Below are 18,362 nucleotides of genomic sequence, written 5' to 3'. Positions count from 1 at the left end.
GAAGGTTCATATGACCCATGTCCACCGAATACGTGACGTTGACATGCGATGTGGCAAATTAATAATCATAGTTATATATTTTGACAAAGTTTATCAAGTGTAACTATATATATCAAGCGATACACGTCTACAATTCTAGTTCAATTTTGGTTGCAGATGTAGGTGCGGTGTTGCGGCAAGCAGTGGTGCTGCTGCAAGCGGATGGCGGTTTTGTTGTCGGTTGTAGCAAAAGGTTCCATAGTTTGTCATGGTGCTACCGAAGGTATTCAAGGAGAAGGCAACGCTGCTATGTGTGTTGGTCTTCGGTGCTTTGAGCGTTGGTTGCCAGTGCTACATGAGGTGGTCGCCGGAGTTGCCAAGGAAGGGGACTGTGGTGCGTCGACGCTACCAAGGAAGGCCACCGGTGATATGTGAGCGTTGGGAAGGAGTACGTGGCAGTGGTCGCCCAAGCTACTAAGGAAGGAGAGCAGTGTGAGGAATTTTTGTCTACAATAGATCTTTTGGATTTGCATCATGTGATTTTTTTTGCTACAACTGTTCTGCGGGTTTGCACTACACGAGTTTCGTGGATTTTCCATATAGGACTATTTTTTTGTTACAACCTTTTGCGGTTTTGCTACAATAGCACCGTTATTTTTGCTACAGGTCTTCAGCGAGATCTTTGGCGAGGCTCAGTCTTTTTTATTTTATTTTATGGGTGAATCTTTTCCGCTACATACAAACAAAAGTGAAAAAAATTGTACATAGAAGCAAAGGTTGGTATTTGAAACAAAAAGTGACACGTGTCACCAGCAGGTCCGAGGAGGAGGGGGGGGGGGGGGGGGGGATTTGATCGGGTAGGATGCTCAGTGCTACTACCTCTATCCTGGTCCATAGGGCTTGCGGCTATCTCTAGGTTATAAATTTGACCATGATAATACAATATATATAGTACAAAACATATATCATTAGAAATCTTAGATGTTATACTTTTTAATGATATAATTTTAATGTTGTTAACCTAAGAATACACGCAAGGTCTATGAGCTGGAAGGGTGGTAGTAACCTAAAAAAACGATTTTTTCTTTTGTTTTGAAAAACGCACACAATTAAGTGGATGTGCAAGCAAGGCAGTATGGCCGCTGTTGCTCATCCCCAGAGGGCCGGCTATGCTGAGCTGAGCTGAGATTAGCCTATTGAAAAGTGGTCACGTGGAAGAAAGCAAGAGACCATGCAAGAATTCCTCATCATGCTCACCGGCCGGTCCATCCGTTCACACGCAGCTCACCTCACCTCGCCGGATCACTCGGAGTGCACTGACCTCGATCGCATCAATCTCTGCTCTAGCCGCGACCTCTCACTTTAAATACTTGCTAGCTCTATCGCACTCAGCAGCACTAACCGCGCACCACCAGCAGCACCACCTAGCTACCTCTTCACTCGGAGTGCACTGGCCAAGCATGAGCTCTGCTGCGTGGCACGCCGCCGTGGCGGCCGTCCTGACGATCATCCTCTGCTCGCGTCTCGCCGAGGCACGCGTCCACCCGAGCCACGGCGGTGGCCTGGCGACGAGGCGGCGCGACGTTGTTCCCGCCGGCGTCGGTGGCTGCGCGCTGGCCGTGGAGCCTCTCGGTTACCCCTGCGAAGAGCACGAGGTTCGGCCGCCTTGGTCTCCGTCTACTCTATTCTTGACATGATCGATCAGTCGATCGAAGTTACATCGATATCCTTAATCAGTCGACCAAGTAATTAACCTATTCACTGGGATGCAGGTGACGACGGTGGACGGATACATTCTTAGCTTACAACGGATACCCAGGGGCCGACACGCCGGCGCCGGCGTGGGGCAGCCGGTGCTTCTGCAGCATGGGGTTCTCGTGGTACGTGCGCACGGTCGGTCGGGCATGGTGCCAAACATACATTGATGCACTACTACTTTGTTTCTTTGCTCCGCACCTTCTGATCCATGCCGGTGGATGCCGTCGTGTACACGCGCGGCACAAAATATATGATCGATGCCTGCCGTCATGCGCGCCGCTGGCAAAGGAAAAACAGAGTCGTACATTAATATCAGTGATAAGGATAAGCAGCTAACTAACTGACGCATCGCATGGCATGGCATGCAGGACGGCATGACATGGCTTCTGAGTTCGCCGGAGGAGTCGCTGGCTTACATCCTCGCCGACCGCGGCTTCGACGTGTGGATCGCCAACACCAGGGGCACCAGGTGGAGCAAGCGCCACGTCTCACTCGACCCCTCGTCCCAGGTATAGATTTTTGTTTAGATTTCCTGCTTAGGGAAACGGTTTTGATATGTTGTAGCTGTTGGTGGAGGCAAAATATTTGCATATCCTCATTAATTAAGAAGAAGAGTTTTGAGAAGAAAGTAATGAAGAAGCATATAAACCAGACTACTCTCCCGGTATTGTAACACTCAAATGTTTCACTCCCGCGGTAACCCAAAGCTTTGCATCGGCCCTAATGGTGTTTAGAAGGATCGTCGTACGGGCAGATTTATTGCGTAAATCTCTTGGTTCCTAATATTGCAGAAAATATTCTGCGGCGCGGGAGCGCGGCTGACAACTAATTATCCGATAAATATTCTATTCTGAATAAAGTTTCTTCATGGATCGCCAGGACTACTGGGACTGGTCATGGGACGACCTAGTTACCAACGACATGCCGAAAATGGTTGACTATGTCTACACCCACACTGCCCAGAAGCCGCACTTCGTTGGCCACTCATTGGTAAACAAAGCTTCAGACTAGCAGCTTCGTTCGTCCATTACTAGCAGCAGTTGTCATGGCCGACTCTGCTTCTATGCAGGGGACGCTGGTGGCGCTTGCGGCCTTGTCGGAGGGAAGGCTGGTGGACAAGATGAAGTCGGCGGCGCTCCTGACCCCGGTCGCCTACCTCGCCCACATGACCACTCCCCTCGGCATACTGCTCGCCAAAACATTTGTTGGAGAGGTAATTAAGCATGTATCAGCAGCTGAAGATATCAGTGATGCACCAAATTCTTGTTCTGGACTCGCTCTGACTTCTGCTCAATGCTGACCAACCAGGCCATCTCTGTTCTCGGTGTGGCGGAGTTCGATCCAGTAGCGTACGTCATTCTCGTTTTTTTTTTTGCTCGAAATGGGAACATCATACCGGTCTCTGCATTAATAGAGGCACATGACCTTTAATTACAAATATTCAGAATTCATACAACTCATTTATCACATAATTTATACAGGAAGAATAAGTCTTCCGGCTTTGAAGTCTTCGCTCGTTGACAGGACGCGTTTTGGTGTTCTTCTCTATTCTCTGCAGGCCTGCAGTGACGAGCCTCATCAAGGAGTTGTGCCGCCAACCCGGAACGAATTGCTACGATCTCCTCAGAGATTTCACAGGTAATCAATATATCTGTGCAAATTAGATATTAATCGCCACATTTTCTTACAAGCAATGAGGCCTTTCTGCTAAGCTTGTTTTCGTCTGTGTTGTATGCCAGGGAAAAATTACTGCCTGAATAATTCGGCTGTGGACGTCTTCCTCAACTACGAGCCCCAGCCGACATCCACCAAGACCATGGTCCACCTCGCCCAAAGTACGAAATCGATCCCCAGTTCTAATTCTCACGCGTCTCGTACTAATTTATCGTGCAGTAAAAACACTGACGATTGATCTCACGTCAACTTACAGCGTTCCGGGACGGCGTGCTGTCGAAGTACGACTACGTGTGGCCGAACGTGAACGAGGAGAAGTACGGGCTGCCCGACCCGCCGGCGTACAACATGTCCAACATCCCATCCCCTTTCCCACTCTTTCTCAGCTACGGTGGCCAGGACGAGCTGGCCGACCCCGCGGACGTCGGCCTCCTGATAGGCGACCTCATTGGCCACGACCGCGACAAGCTCACGGTGCAGTACCTGGAGCAGTTTGCACATGCCGACTTCGTCATCGGCACCTGCGCCAAGGACTACGTCTACAACGGAGTCATCTCCTTCTTTAACCGCTTCAACTAGCAACACACAAATCGCGTGGAAAAAGTGATAAGCTACTCCCAAATAAACAGAAAAAACTAGCTAACACAAACACACGAGGAAGAACAGAAAATGAAAGCTAGAGGTGTGCACGATCATGGAGGTGGATGTAAATATGTGATAAGTATTGGAGCCTCATATATTTACATGTGCATTTCTATGTTTTTTTTTCTTTTGTAAAAGACATTTAATATGTACAATACAGCTTATAAGTGTAGCTACACCTAAGAAAAGTGAAACTCGTTTCAGTTGCACTTCGTTGGCTAGGACGAATAGCTTATAAGTGTAGCTACACCTAAGAAAACTTGAGCCACCTCGTTGGCTAGGACGAATGGCTCGTCCATGTACGCAAGATTGTTGGGATTCACTGTTGTCATACCGTACTTATCGTCTACCTGTACACCGCTGAGCTTCACCCATTTGCACTGAAACAAAGGGACCTTAAAAGTGGGTCCATAGTCAAGTTCCCATATCTCCTCTATGTATCCATAATATGTTGTGGTCTGTCCATTCTCGTCTTTTGCATCGAAGCGGACACCACTGCTTTGGTTGGTGCTCTTTTTATCTTAGTCGATCGTGTAAAATGTATTTCCATTTATCTCGTACCCTTGGAATGTACATATGTTTGAAGATGGTAACCTGGCCAACAAGTACAGCTGCTCTACAACAGTTGGGTCACTCATGAGATGTCTTTGCAACCAACTGCCGAAGGTATTCATGTGTTGACGTGTAATCAAGGACTCGGGCTGGCCCGGGTTTATTTATCGTAAAACATTCTTGTGTTTCTCGATGTACGGAGCCACCAAGCTGGAATTGTATAGAAATGTGTAGTGTGCTTGATTGAAAGAAATCTTGTCCCTACACACCGTTGCTTTCCTTCCTAGTGTTCCTTTTCCAGTCAGTCTCCCCTCATACCGAGATTCATGAACACCAATCGGCTTCAGGTCAGGAAGAAAGTCAACACAAAACTCAATGACCTCCTCAGTTCCGTAGCCCTTTGAGATACTTCCTTCCGGCCTAGCTCGATTATGAACATATTTCTTTAAGACTCCCATGAACCTCTCGAAGTGGAACATATTGTGTAGAAATACAGGACCGAGAATTCAGATCTCTTCAACTAGGTGAACGAGGAGGTGCGTCATAATATTAAAGAAGGATGGTGGGAACAATAACTCGAAGCTGACAAGACATTCGACCACATCTTCCTGTAATCCTGACAAAGTTTCTGGATCCATTACCTTCTGAGAAATTGCGTTGAGGAATGCACATATCTTCACAATGGCTAGTCGAACATTTTCTGGTAGAAGTCCCCTCAATGCAACCGGGAGCAATTGTGTCATAAGCACGTGGCAGTCATGGGACTTTAGGTTCTGGAATTTTTTCTCCTTCATATTTACTATTCCCTTTATATTCGACGAGAAACCAGATGGAACCTTGATACTGAATAGGGCTTCAAAAAAGATCTCCTTCTCTTGTTTGGTAAGAGCGTAGCTGGCAGGCCCTTCAAACTACTTGGGATGATTGCCGTTTCGTCCTTTATGACGTTCCTGGTCCTCCCGTGCTTCTATTGTATCTTTTGTCTTCCCATACACGCCTAGAAAACCTAGAATATTCACACAAAGATTCTTGGTCAGGTGCATCACGTCGATTGGAGAGCGGACTTCCAGGACTTTCCAATATTCTAGCTCCAAAAAAATAGATTTCTTCTTCCACATGGGCGCGTGTCCGTCAGCGTCTTTCGGAACAGGTCGACTGCCTGGACCCTTTTCAAAGATAACATTTAAATCCTTGACCATGTCAAATATATCAGCACCACTACGGGGGAAAGGCTTCGGACGGTGGTCTGCCTCGCCAGCGGAATGCTTGCCTTTTTTCCTTAAGGGATGCTTGCGCGGAAGGAAACGACGATTGTACGGGTACACAACTTTTCTGCTTTTTTCCCAAATATTTACTTTCAGTCTCATCTAAACAGTGTGTGCATGCATTATATCCTTTGTTTTTCTGTCCTGAAATGTTACTAAGAGCAGGCCAATCATTGATGGTTACGAATAGAAACGCTCATAGGTCAAATTCTTGCTCGGTGTGCTCATCCCACACACGTACACCTGGTTTGGCCCACAACTCCAAAAGTTCATCAACTAATGGCCTTAGGTACACATCAATGTCATTGCCGGGTTGCTTTGGGCCTTGGATAAGCACTGGCATTATAATGAACTTCCGCTTCATGCACAACCAAGGAGGAAGGTTGTAGATACATAGAGTCACGGGCTAGGTGCTGTGACTGCAGCTCTGCTCCCCAAAAGGATTCATGCCATCTGTACTTAGACCAAACCATAAGTTCCTTGCCTCACCTACAAAATCCGGGAACTCTCTCCCGATGTTTCTCCACTGCCGACCATCAGCGGGGTGCCTCAACATTGCGTCTTTCTTACGTTCTTCCATGTGACATCGCAACAACTTAGCATGCTCTTTGTTTCTGAACAAACGTTTCAACCGTGGTATTATGGAAGCATACCATATCACCTTCGCAGGAACACTCTTCCTGGGTGGCTCGCCCTTAACATCACCAGTGTCATCTTTTCTGATCTTATACCTCAATGCACCGCATATCGGGCATTTATTCAAATTCCCGTACTTCTCACCGCGGTAGAGGATACAGTCATTAATGCATGCATGTATCTTCTGCACATCTAATCCTAGAGGGCAGACAAACTTCTTTGCTTCATACGTACTGACGGGCAATTCGTTATTTCTTGGAAACAACTTCTTTAATATTATCATCAATTTTTCAAATCCCGAGTCAGTCACACCGACCTCTGCCTTCCATTTCAGCAATTCCAATATGCTACCCAGCTTTATCTGCCCATCTTCACAACCTGGGTATAACAATTTGTGGTGGTCCTCTAACATCTTGTCGAACTGCAACCTCTCCTTATCCGTGCCACAGTCTCTTCTTGCATCAGAAATGGCCCGACGAAGATCATCATCAACAGGATCATCTGGTGCATGTTCTTCACCTCCTTCTTCTTCATTGTCTTCCATTGCGGTATCATCGCATTCAGATAACATAGATCGGTAATGGTCATCGTTATCTTCTTCTTCATCGCCGTCTTCCATCATAACCCCTTCTTCTCCGTGCTTGGTCCAAATATTATAGCTGGACATAAAATCCAAACCGAAGCAGGTGGCTCTTAATGTCTCTTGAGCAAGAGTAATCCTTCTCGTTCTTACATTTCAGACATGGACATCACATAAAACCTTGCTTCGACTTGTTGGCCTCGGCCACAAGCAGGAAAGAATTCACGCCCTCTCTGAAAGCGGGAGCACATCGATTACCGTACATCCATGGATGACTCATCTGCATCATAAGTACAATTATGTATCAGATGCAATCACCTTGCTAAAATTAGTATTGTACGAATTATGTATACGAGAAAATAGGTGCTAACCTTTTAGGATCAAAATGAGAAGAAATCTTATCAAATAAAATCAAGTGACATCCCTCACAAACATTTCATCAAACACCTCTTGTGCACATGAAGAAAAAAAGAGGTAGCAGAACCCCCACCTTTCACCACCAAGGAAAAAAAATGTAGGGAGGTGGGGGGAGGGGCTGGCTGTGTGGTATATATAGGCATGGCCCTTTTGTCGCGGGCCGTATTACGACCCGTGACAAAAGGGGTGCCAGCAGGAGGCGCCAAACCTCAGACCCCTTTTGTCGCGGGTTGTGATACGGCCCGCGACAAAAGGGCGCGACAAAAGGCTCGGCCCGCTCCAAAGGGTTTCGGGGCGACGTGGCCACGCTATTTGTCGCGGGTGCAGTCGCGCCCGCGACAAAAGGCTCCCACGAAAGCCCTGTTTTCCACTAGTGGAGGTATCTTATGTGTCCAACCTAAATATATGTGAGGCATGCTTTTGAGTTGGCCCTATATGTTCCGTGTGTCTTTATAAGATACTTTACATCTTTCTGCACCCATCATTTATTTATTATTACGAACATGTGATGAACTCTTTCTTTCGCTGCCTAATATTATATGTCTTGTGTGTAGAGATTTTGAAATTATACATGATGTACAAGGGTAGGGTTCTAGGCGTCTATAACCAAGAGGGTGACTGTTTGATGCAAGTGAATGAGTTCGGGGCAACAACTACAGAAGGTACAAGAGCAGAGAGGATGTGGAAACTAGGTGGATGAACCACCAGCGAGAGGAAGAGAGGAAATCGGATACATATGCTCTTTGTATCCCCCACTGTGATTGTGGTTCTGGTGTATTTCATCGTAGTTTAGGTGACTACTTCTTTTGTAATGTGCTGATGAACTTGCTAGTCCGTCTCGAGACATAGACCTATCTAATATTTTGACACTTGTTGCTATTTCGGGTACTAGTTAATGTGATGAACTACGATTTTGTTGTTCTTATCTCTGTTTATACGATATTAAAATGTCATGGGGACAACGTATTAGAAAACAAAATTTTGAAATGATACCCGTGGCTCACCTGTTAGGCTACTCGTGGCGCACCTATACCTGTGGCGCGCACCATGCACTGGTGCGTCGCGGAGTGCTTACACGTGGTGCACCGACGTGGTGCGCCATGGGTATGTGCACTACCCAGGGCACACTAGGGGTCTGTTCGGTTTTTGGATGAAGTGGAATGGAATGGAATGGTTCTATTCCATTCCATTCCATCCCATCCCATCCCATTCCATCTGGGTGTTCGGTTGCACTGGAATGGCAAGGAACCTAATTAGTCTAAATACTCTATTAATTAGACCCTAATTTAATCTAAAATTTTAATTAACCTAAATAATGCCTAATACTGCCTAATACGATGGGAGAGCAGGGCCTCCATCCGCGTCGCCTGCATGCTAGGCTGGCCGCCGCCGCCGCGCTGGCTGGCCGCCGCCGCGCTGGCTGGTCGCCGCCGCGCTGGCTGGCCGCCGCCGCGCTGGCTGGTCGCCGCCTCCCTGGCTGGCCGCCGCGCTGGCCGACGCCGCCTCCCTGGCTGGCCGCTCGTTCCGCGCGATTAGGGGAGGAGAGAAGACGATTAGCCATCTCGTTCCCCGCGGTCCGGCCGATTCGGCCGGACGGATTGGGATGGCATATTCCGGGAATATGCTCTTTCGGGGGACGAGTTGGTTCCGTCCCATTCCTCAGAATTCTGGAACCGAACGGCAGGATGGAAGCTAGGCACGAGTTGGTTCCGTCCCATTCCTTGCCATTCTGGAACCGAACACATCCTAGGAGGTGTGCCAAGGGTAACAATTAAAAGTGGTGTGCTAGTCGTGGTGCGTGCATGGTGCGACACAAATAGGAAAATGTGGTGCACCATGTGTAACCTTTTTCTAATAGTGTTAGTAGATGTGTGTTCTGCGTTATTCATAATATGAATGTGTGTTGAACGAATGCCTATATATATGTTAGTCGTATGCTTGTGTGTTGCCTAGTGTGTGTTGATCATATGGCATGGTATCCTCATAAAATTTAAAAGTGGTGAGTGTATCTTGCTTGTGGATGTAAAGTGAGGCAACCAAACAAAAGCACAAGTAGCTGCAAAGGCAAATTCCAGATGATCAAATGGGCTGTCAATACATTGCAATCCATGCAGCACAACCTACCAAATGGTTTGCGGAAGTTAGGCCAACTCTCGTTGCCATGCCAGACCTCCTCCTAGCATTTTCCAGCCCATACGAGGAACTGTTGCAGGCTACCAAACACGTCCTTAACATAAGTTGGATTGCAAGTCTTGTACCTCTAATACCCACCAAACAAGTTGTACAGGTCTCAAGGAGGGATCCCACCGGGATTTCACTTACAATGTATTTATTTTTTCTAGTTTAAATTTTACTGTCAAAATTTACACTAGAAAAAAAGCAAAATGCACTATCAGTGAAACACTGAAACTTAGATAGGATTTCAGTTGACACTATTGCTAGCAGGCTAGTGCATAGGGTATCGATCAGAATTAATCCAGGGGCCTTGATGTCTCATGTGCACGCGTCGTTTATAACAAGTACTCCGGAAAGTGATACTCGTACATAGGTTTAGGTGCACCTGTTTTTTTTCTAAAACTAAAACAAAAGCTATTAGGAAATTGCACAAAATTGAAATAAAATTCCATATATACATATTACCATCTTGATACTTTCTCGTGTAATTTTTTTCAAGAAAAAATACGATTGTATGTGGCGTACATGATAATGACAAAATATCTAAATAACACTAATAATTGGATTTTAACAGTTCAAACAAATACAAATTTCCATTTTCTGTTTTTTTGTAGGCCACATATGATCGCATTTTTCCTTAAAATTTGCACGAGCAAGTATAAGGTAATATATAATGCCTGAATTATTTTAATATTTGTAAAACATTGAAAAAGCATTTTCGTTTTTTTAAACGGGTATGCCTCCACACATGTCCACCAAATCAGGGTAAGTATGCTTCATATTCATTAGAGAACGATGCCGACCCTTAGTTATGTAAGCATCATGCATCGGTCACTCTATCCATGTTTGGAACTTAGCTGCAAATCGTTAATGGCATCAGCTACTAGGAATAATGAAGCTCGCTAGTGTTGCCAAATGGCAGACACTACTAAATCGAGTCACATCACACTCAAGATCGCTTGTGATTTGTTAATGCATAAACTATATTCGCACGTCCTAATCATATACGATATGCGAAGGGATATGCGCCAACAAGACTCAAGAAGCATGCATACGTGATTACTAGAGGCAACGGCTGATTTATCTAGCATAGTTAGGGTTTGTTTCCACTTGCCTCGACCCTTGAACGAATCCACCATCAAGTATCCACACTACACCAGTCACTGCTGCTCACTAGCGACGTACGTGTTTATCTAGCATGGTTAGGTGTATATATACCAGATTGATTGTCTCCAGTTCCAAGGCAAGATTGATCAGTCACTCAAGAATACGTAGGATTTATCAGCTCCGGCGACATGGTGGCCGTGGCGGTCTCGTGGGGATGGTTCCTGGGCGCCGTCCCTCTGCTCTGCCTCGCCTTCTGGCACGCCGCCGACGCGTGGTACCGCGCCGTCTTCTTCCTCAAGCATCGCAGCGGGAAGGGCGCCAATGGCATCCGCCCTCGCCTCCCGCCGGGCCACATGGGCCTGCCGTTCCTCGGCGAGACCATGTCCCTGCTCTGGTACTTCAAGCACGTGCGCCGCCCCGACGATTTCATCGGCGCCAAGAGACGTGCTTACGGCGGTGAGAAGGTGGGGATGTACCGGACACACCTGTTCGGGTCCCCCACCATCGTGGCATGCATGCCGGCAACCAACAAGTTCATCTTCCAGGCCGGCAGCGACACCTTCGGCATTCACTGGCCCGTGCCGGAGCTGGTGGGGCTAAGCTCGATAGTGAACGTCGAGGGAAGCAACCACACCAGGGTGAGAGGGGTCATCCTTGGTGCCATCAACCGGCCAAGTTCGCTCCGCACTATCGCTGCCACCGTGCAGCCGGGTGTTGTGGCCGCGCTCAACTCGTGGGCCGACATGGGCACCATCGTTGCCTCCAACGAGGCCAAGAAAGTAAGCTTTAGTGCTTCCTCTGATCCGTAATAAATGTCAAAAACTTAGTATACTCTGGAAGTAAAAGTTATACTCTTAGTACTTCCTCCGTTTCAAAATGTAAGATGTCTAAGGATTAGTTAAAAGTTAACGCTTTTTAAATTTGGTCTAGTTTATACATAAAATATAAATATTTACAATACTGAATCAATATGAATAGATTCACCATAAAGTATATTTTCTTAATATGTCCATTCGATATTGTAGTGTAAATATATTTTTCTAAATATTTGATCAAAGTTAGTAAAGTTTTATTTTTGATCAATCTTTAGATGTCTTATATTTTGGGACAGAGGGAGTACTAAATCTAGACGCATGATCTAATTTATTATTACTATTATTATTATTAGGTACCCCTCGTGCGTATCAATTTTCTTCAAAGTCAGATGTCATGAAATTTGCTAAGTATATAGAAAAAAAAGCATCTATATCGACAATATCAAATACCTACTATGGGAAAGTATAGTTCTCAATTGTACTGACAACATGTATATTTGTTGTTCTAGATGTTGACTTTCTTTTTATATGCTTAGTCAAAGTTTATAAAGATTGATTTTAACCAAAAGTATTACACACTACGTTTTGCATAGACCGAGTACTTACACAAATGGTTCTTATTAGGTACAACTCAGAAATAGTTATATTTTGGTAGTACTCCCTCGGTTCCAAAATATAAGGCGTCTAAAGACAGATCAAAAGTCAAACTTTACTAACTTTGATCAAATATTTAGAAAAATATATTTACATCTACAATATCGAATGGAAATACTAAGAAAACATATTTTATGATGAATCTATTCATGTTGATTTAGTACTGTAAATGTTTATATTTTTGTGTATAAACTTGGTCAAACTTAAAAAACGTTGACTTTTGACTAATCCTTAGACGCCTTATATTTTGGGACGGAGGGAGTATAAGAAATAGGTAAATTATAATTAAATTCGTGGGTGCAGGTGACTTTCACGAACATATGCAAGATGTTTATAAGCATGGAGCCATCGTCTCTGACCGTGAAGATGGACCAGTGGTTCACTAGCTTGGTCGCAGGACTCAGGGCATTTCCGTTGGATTTTCCAGGAACAGCGTGCCATGATGCTCGCAAGTGCCGCCGGAAGCTAAATACGGTGTTCCAGGCGGAGTTGGAGGACAGGAAGAATACAAATAAAAAGTACGATGATGTGATGAGTGGGTTTATGGAATTGGAGGACGAGCAAGGGAAGAAGCTAAGCGATGATGAGGTGGTGGACAACATTGTGTCTGTAGTTGTCGCTGGCTATGAGTCCACTGCAAGCGCCATCATGTGGGCCACATACCACCTCGCCAAATGCCCCGACGTCCTTGCCAAGCTCCGAGTAAGCAGCTTCTATAGCTTCATTATCACATATTAGTAGTCATTCACATGTACGTACTAATAGCATTGACAAAGCAAACCAGACATACTCTTTTCTGTAAACAACGAGCATGGTATAGAGGCACACACATACATCGACCACCAAAAACTATGATCACATAGCTTTAAAATTGAAGAAGTTATCATAGACATCTTGCAGTCGATAAAAATATATTTTCATACTACAACAATATTCTGGTTCAGGTAAACACGCATACATAAAATTTGGAGTTTGATATGTTGAGATGTGGATACAACCACTCGTCCCAACAATTATTTTCTTGTGGCAGGCTTTCAATGTAATAACATGACTTAGAACACAAATCATAGCTCATATCCTTAACCGGTTCATATATAGTTACTGTGATAATTGATGTCGATCTGTTCATAACCTGCCCCATATATTAGACATTTTATCTAGGTATATACTCCCTGCTGGCTGCCCCCTTCCACTATCCTCCCCGTATGGATCCATCCACTTCTCCTCTCCTTTGTTGCTTTAACTTTCTCACGCCATAGATACTTCGTACGCTCATATAGGTCCTTTATCTCCAATCATGTTGTTAAAACATTATAATGACTCTTCCCAAGCTAAGTAATCTTCTGTGACCGGCAGGAGGAGAACATGATGATGAGCAAAAGAAAAGGTAGGTCGTCTTTTATAACACACGATGACATTCCAAAGATGAAATACACCACAAAGGTGGTGGAGGAGACGATCCGAATGGCCAACATCGCGCCCATGACGCACCGTGTAGCAAAAAGGGACGTGGAGTACGGTGGGTACACCATACCAAAGGGGTGGCAGGTGCTGGTGCTGGTGAGATCACTCCACACCGACCCAAACTACTACGAGGATCCACTCACCTTCAACCCCGACAGATGGGATGTAAGTACAATATATATAGTTTCTTATCAATATTTTCTATATAATTATTGAAGTTTGACAACAATCACATAATGAAGACTTACAAAGAATTATTAATGAACGATACAGGAACCAGCCAAACCAGGGACATACCAGGTGTTCGGAGGCGGGAACAGGATCTGCCCCGGCAACATGCTTGCGAGGTTGCAACTCACCATCATGCTCCATCACCTCTCCATCGGTTACGAGTGAGTAATAGCTAGATATTACCATTCAAATAACTATTTTAAGGGCTAGGGTAACTGCGAGTATATTTTGAATATTTTTTGTTGATATAGTATTATTTCTTTGCCATTATTAATTTGACCTTCATTGATTATGAATTCCAGATGGGGGCTCCTAAATCCTAACACGGAAATTGACTACCTTCCACACCCAAAGCCAGTGGATGGCGCAGTGATGAACTTTCGTAAGCTTGCGACAAAATGATCAAGCCTATGATTGCCAGTATATATCGAGAAGCTGCATCTGCTTAATTATCCCCATCAATATAGCCAAATATATAAGTATATGTTAATTTGGCCTTATTATATGATCATGTTAGATCAACAACTATCTTAATATTGTATCTCCGTAGTCCCACAAGAGTATATAGGAACCAATGCATGAAATGCTACCTTATTTGGGGAATAAACATATCTAGAATATGCCGTTGTTATTTACAACTAGTGCTTTCAGAACTTTTCTATTCGACGGGTCGACTGTACGCGAAGCCTAGTGAAAGTACAAAGTCTTCTTGCTATGGTTTTGTGTGTTTGTTGACACTCGAATGATATTTGGCCGTGTGATAAGTGTGTAGGAAATTTATTTGAGCACAAGACGGTTGTTGAGCCACCAAAAATATGAAGATATTCGTCAACGTTTTAGTCTTCGCTAGATCTAGATGTTGAGGCTTTCAGCTTTGATGTGAGTGTTTGCGACAATGGAGAGGAAGAAGATAACAAAGAGATAACCCCAGTAAATGCTACAGATATCCAACCCCATTTTCAGCCCCCACCTGGTGAATGGAAATCATAGCGCGAAGCACTACAAGAAAAGTTCTGATAGACAACGTCTCAAAATCGTCCGCTAAGGGGTATTTTTCGTCGCCTATGGGCCTAACCCGACGATATGGGTTCTGTTGTGGAAACTGCGTCAGGCAAAGTCCTACGACGATTTTTTCGGTCCGTCGCGCTTGGGCGCCCTTCCGCCACGGAAAATCGGACCGTTGCCCAAGTGTTTCCGGGAGCCCGTTGATCGCCGACGTCATGCAACCGACACGTGGCGTACGCCGTTAATCGCGATTAACGGCGATAACCGGCTGAAACCCCGAGGTAGATGGTAGGCCCACACGAGGCCTGCCACGTCTAAAGCGGGCCGGCCCATTAAGTTTGCGGGCCGGGCCACCGACTTAGTTTGACCGGTCAACTATATAGTCGGGTGGTCAATTAGTTACGTGGCCGGGCCTAACCTCTAAGGTTGATCGGTCAAAACTTTAATGGGCCGGCCCACTAAGTATGTGGGCCGGGCCGAATGCACTCGTTTGACCGGTCCAACGAGCAAAAGGGCCGGCCCACAAGACATGTGGGACCCACTTTCTCAGTATCGCGCCGGCCCATTTACCACGTGGGGTCCACATGACAGCACCTGGGCCGGTCCAAGAAGTTATTGGGCCGGCCCAATTAGCATGTGGGTCCCACTTGCCTGCTATCGGGCCGGCCCATTTAGTACGTGGGGTCCACATTTGATCAAATGGGCCGGCCCAACAAGCCGATGGGCGGCCAAAAGCACCGGTGGGTCCCACTTTCCTGTTAAAGGGCCAGCCCATTTAGTATGTGGGGTCCACCATATAGCAAGTGGGCCGGCCCAACAAGATAGTGGGCCGGGCCAAAAACACAGGTGGGTCCCACTTTCCAGTTAAAGGGCTGGCCCATTTAGTATGTGGGGTCCACCATATAGCAAGTGAGCGGCCCAACAAGATAGTGGGCGGGCCAAAAACACTGGTGGGTCCCACTTTCCTGTTAAAGGGCCGGCCCATTTAGTATGTGGGGTCCACCATATAGCAAGTGGGCCGGCCCAACACGCTAGTGGGCCGGGCCAAAAACACAGGTGGGTCCCACTTTCCAGTTAAAGGGCCGGCCCATTTAGTATGTGGGGTCCACCATATAGCAAGTGGGCCGGCCCAACAAGATAGTGGGCCGGGCCAAAAACATAGGTGGGTCCCACTTTCGTCTTAAAGGGTCGGCCCATTTAGTATGTGGGGGCCACCACAAAAGCAATTGGGCTGGCCCAACTAGTTAGTGGGCCGGCCCAGTAGTGGGTGGGGTCCACCTTAAAGCAAGTGGGCCGGCCCAATAAAAGTGTGGGGTCCACAGTAAATCAAGTGGGCTGGCCCAATAAGTAAGTGGGCCAGCCCGTTTAGTTGTTGTTTATATGCCGGCGTAATAGGCGCTTTAGGATTTTGCGGGCCGGCACATATGTGATTTCGCTTAATTGGGCCGTTTAAGGGATGGGAATTCGTGATTTAGATACTGAGAATATTTACGCAAAGATTGATTTATGTCGGATAGCCTCACTTACCACAAGCACCAAAGAAAAATGCGCGAAAGAACTATAAAAACTAACTAAATATTACATCACTGCAAGGCATTGAAAAATATTACGTAACCCGTGAGAAATTGAATGGTAATTAAACCTAGCAATACAATGAAGGGATCCGGCAATCTTTTAAGTTGTCCATGCAGCACCTATATCCGAAACAAAGACATTACAAGTTAAGACAGCAACAATGGAAAGGCAAAGACACTACAATATTGTTTGCCAAAGAATTTGGAACTCATCATTTCATCGTTATAACAAGATCATTGTAATGCGCACAATAAGCAAACAAAGAGTGCATGCCGCATACCAACAGCCAATATAACAGAGCATGTTAGAATGAAACAGCAGACTTACTACTGTCGAGTTCCATGCAAACCAACATGTTCAGGGAGTACAAAATTGGCATGAACAACATAGTAGCAGTGCTATAAATTTTGTAACAACGACTGAGCAAGATGAAGTTATGATGGCTACATCTACAGAGCAGGGAATGTAAACCAAAAATAGAAGTTACGATGGCAAAAGCTAAAGAGGAGGGAATGTGAACCAACATGTGCCAAGTGCAATTACTTCATTTTGGCCGTGAACTAAATAATACTCCTGAACTTATAGTGAAGGGGATGCAAATCAAGATGTTTCGGGATATAAACTTGTAATGAGCAACACATAGAGGATAGTTAATGCTGGAGCTTAGGATGGACCAGATACAGAATATAGTGGGATCACCTGTGAACTTGTATAAGAGGGAATGCAAACCAATATGTTCAGCTTTCCATATGTGAGCGTCATGCCAAGTCGAGAAACAAGTCAATAATGCAGCTTTTGAAGAACAAGATGGCACGCAAAATTATTATCTAGTAGTATGACAAGTTTATTTGTACTACAGGCTAGATAGCAGAGTGATAGCATGCCAAACTAAGTCCTTACTTTGTTAGCTTACAATGAACTAGATACAAAAAATGGCATCACCTGTAGTATAGGGAATGCAAGCCAACATGTTCATGGAGTAAAAAATTGGCACAAACAACATAGTAGCAGGCCATAATTTTTGTAACAACGATCGAAGCAAGATAAAGTTATGATGGCTAGATCTACAGAGCAGGAATGTAAACCAAATATAGAAGTTACGATGCCAAAAGCTATAGAGCAGTGGAATGCGAACCAACATGTGCAATTACTTAAAATTGGCCATGAACTAAATAATAGCAGATGTTACTATAATACCTATAATTTTTGTAACAACGATCGAGCAAGATAGAAGTTATGATGGCTACATCTACAGAAAGGTGGAATGCAAACCAAAATGTTCAATCGCTTAAAGTTAGCAATGAAGTAGAAAATAGCAACGTGTTACGGTCATAGCTAGGAATGAACTAAAAGAGCTTCGCACAAACAAGCATCTGAACCCGTAACATGGCGCTAAAACAAGGGACTTACATTAGGAGAAGCACTATGTGGGAGTCACAAAGCAGATCTTCCCGGGGTTGATAGATCCGGTGATGAAGTACGCTACATGTGCTACTTGGGGTTGGAGAGACGGCCATTACACTTCATGGTTACTCATCTCATCTCGCAAAAACGTAACGGCGCGTCGTTAGCACAAACAGGTTCCCCAAGATTAAACAAGAACTTGCAGTGCAAGCAATAGAAAAGCGACAAGAGAAGAGTTTAGATCATGCACGGCGCCGGTGAAGCAGATCCGGTTCATGCACAAGGTGTCGGTGAGCAAGATACGATGCGGTGGACGACGGATCCGGCGAAGCGGCTCCGGTGGGGTGGATGATACCGCAGCTGAAGCGATCGCGGTAGACTCGCCGGATGAGCATATGGTTTCGAGGTTCGGCGGGGATGATCCGGTCC

General features: G+C 45.4%; 1 protein-coding gene across 1 annotated transcript; it reads left to right on the top strand.

The window, feature by feature from the left end:
• The first annotated feature begins 1,370 nt into the window (after positions 1-1,370).
• Positions 1,371-4,212, top strand: LOC127316625 (triacylglycerol lipase 2-like). Its single transcript, XM_051347068.2, has 9 exons — positions 1,371-1,634; positions 1,752-1,859; positions 2,106-2,246; positions 2,617-2,727; positions 2,807-2,950; positions 3,046-3,086; positions 3,296-3,375; positions 3,477-3,572; positions 3,668-4,212. Exons 1-9 carry the CDS (start codon positions 1,440-1,442, stop codon positions 3,988-3,990), a joined length of 1,239 nt encoding a protein of 412 aa, XP_051203028.1. The 5' UTR covers positions 1,371-1,439; the 3' UTR covers positions 3,991-4,212.
• The last annotated feature ends 14,150 nt before the right edge of the window (positions 4,213-18,362 follow it).

The sequence above is a fragment of the Lolium perenne genome, chromosome 7 (assembly GCF_019359855.2).
Source record: "Lolium perenne isolate Kyuss_39 chromosome 7, Kyuss_2.0, whole genome shotgun sequence".
Classification (NCBI taxonomy): domain Eukaryota; kingdom Viridiplantae; phylum Streptophyta; class Magnoliopsida; order Poales; family Poaceae; genus Lolium; species Lolium perenne.
Note: the sequence above shows the minus strand (reverse complement) of the source record. Positions and strands in the feature narration are given on the sequence as shown.

Excerpts from the sequence above, each read along its gene's own strand:
- LOC127316625 (XM_051347068.2), top strand. The coding sequence starts at position 1,440 with ATGAGCTCTGCTGCGTGGCACGCCGCCGTGGCGGCCGTCCTGACGATC. Across the intron at positions 2,951-3,045 it reads CCAAAACATTTGTTGGAGAG|GCCATCTCTGTTCTCGGTGT; the intron begins GTAATTAAGCAT and ends CTGACCAACCAG. Across the intron at positions 3,376-3,476 it reads TCTCCTCAGAGATTTCACAG|GGAAAAATTACTGCCTGAAT; the intron begins GTAATCAATATA and ends GTTGTATGCCAG.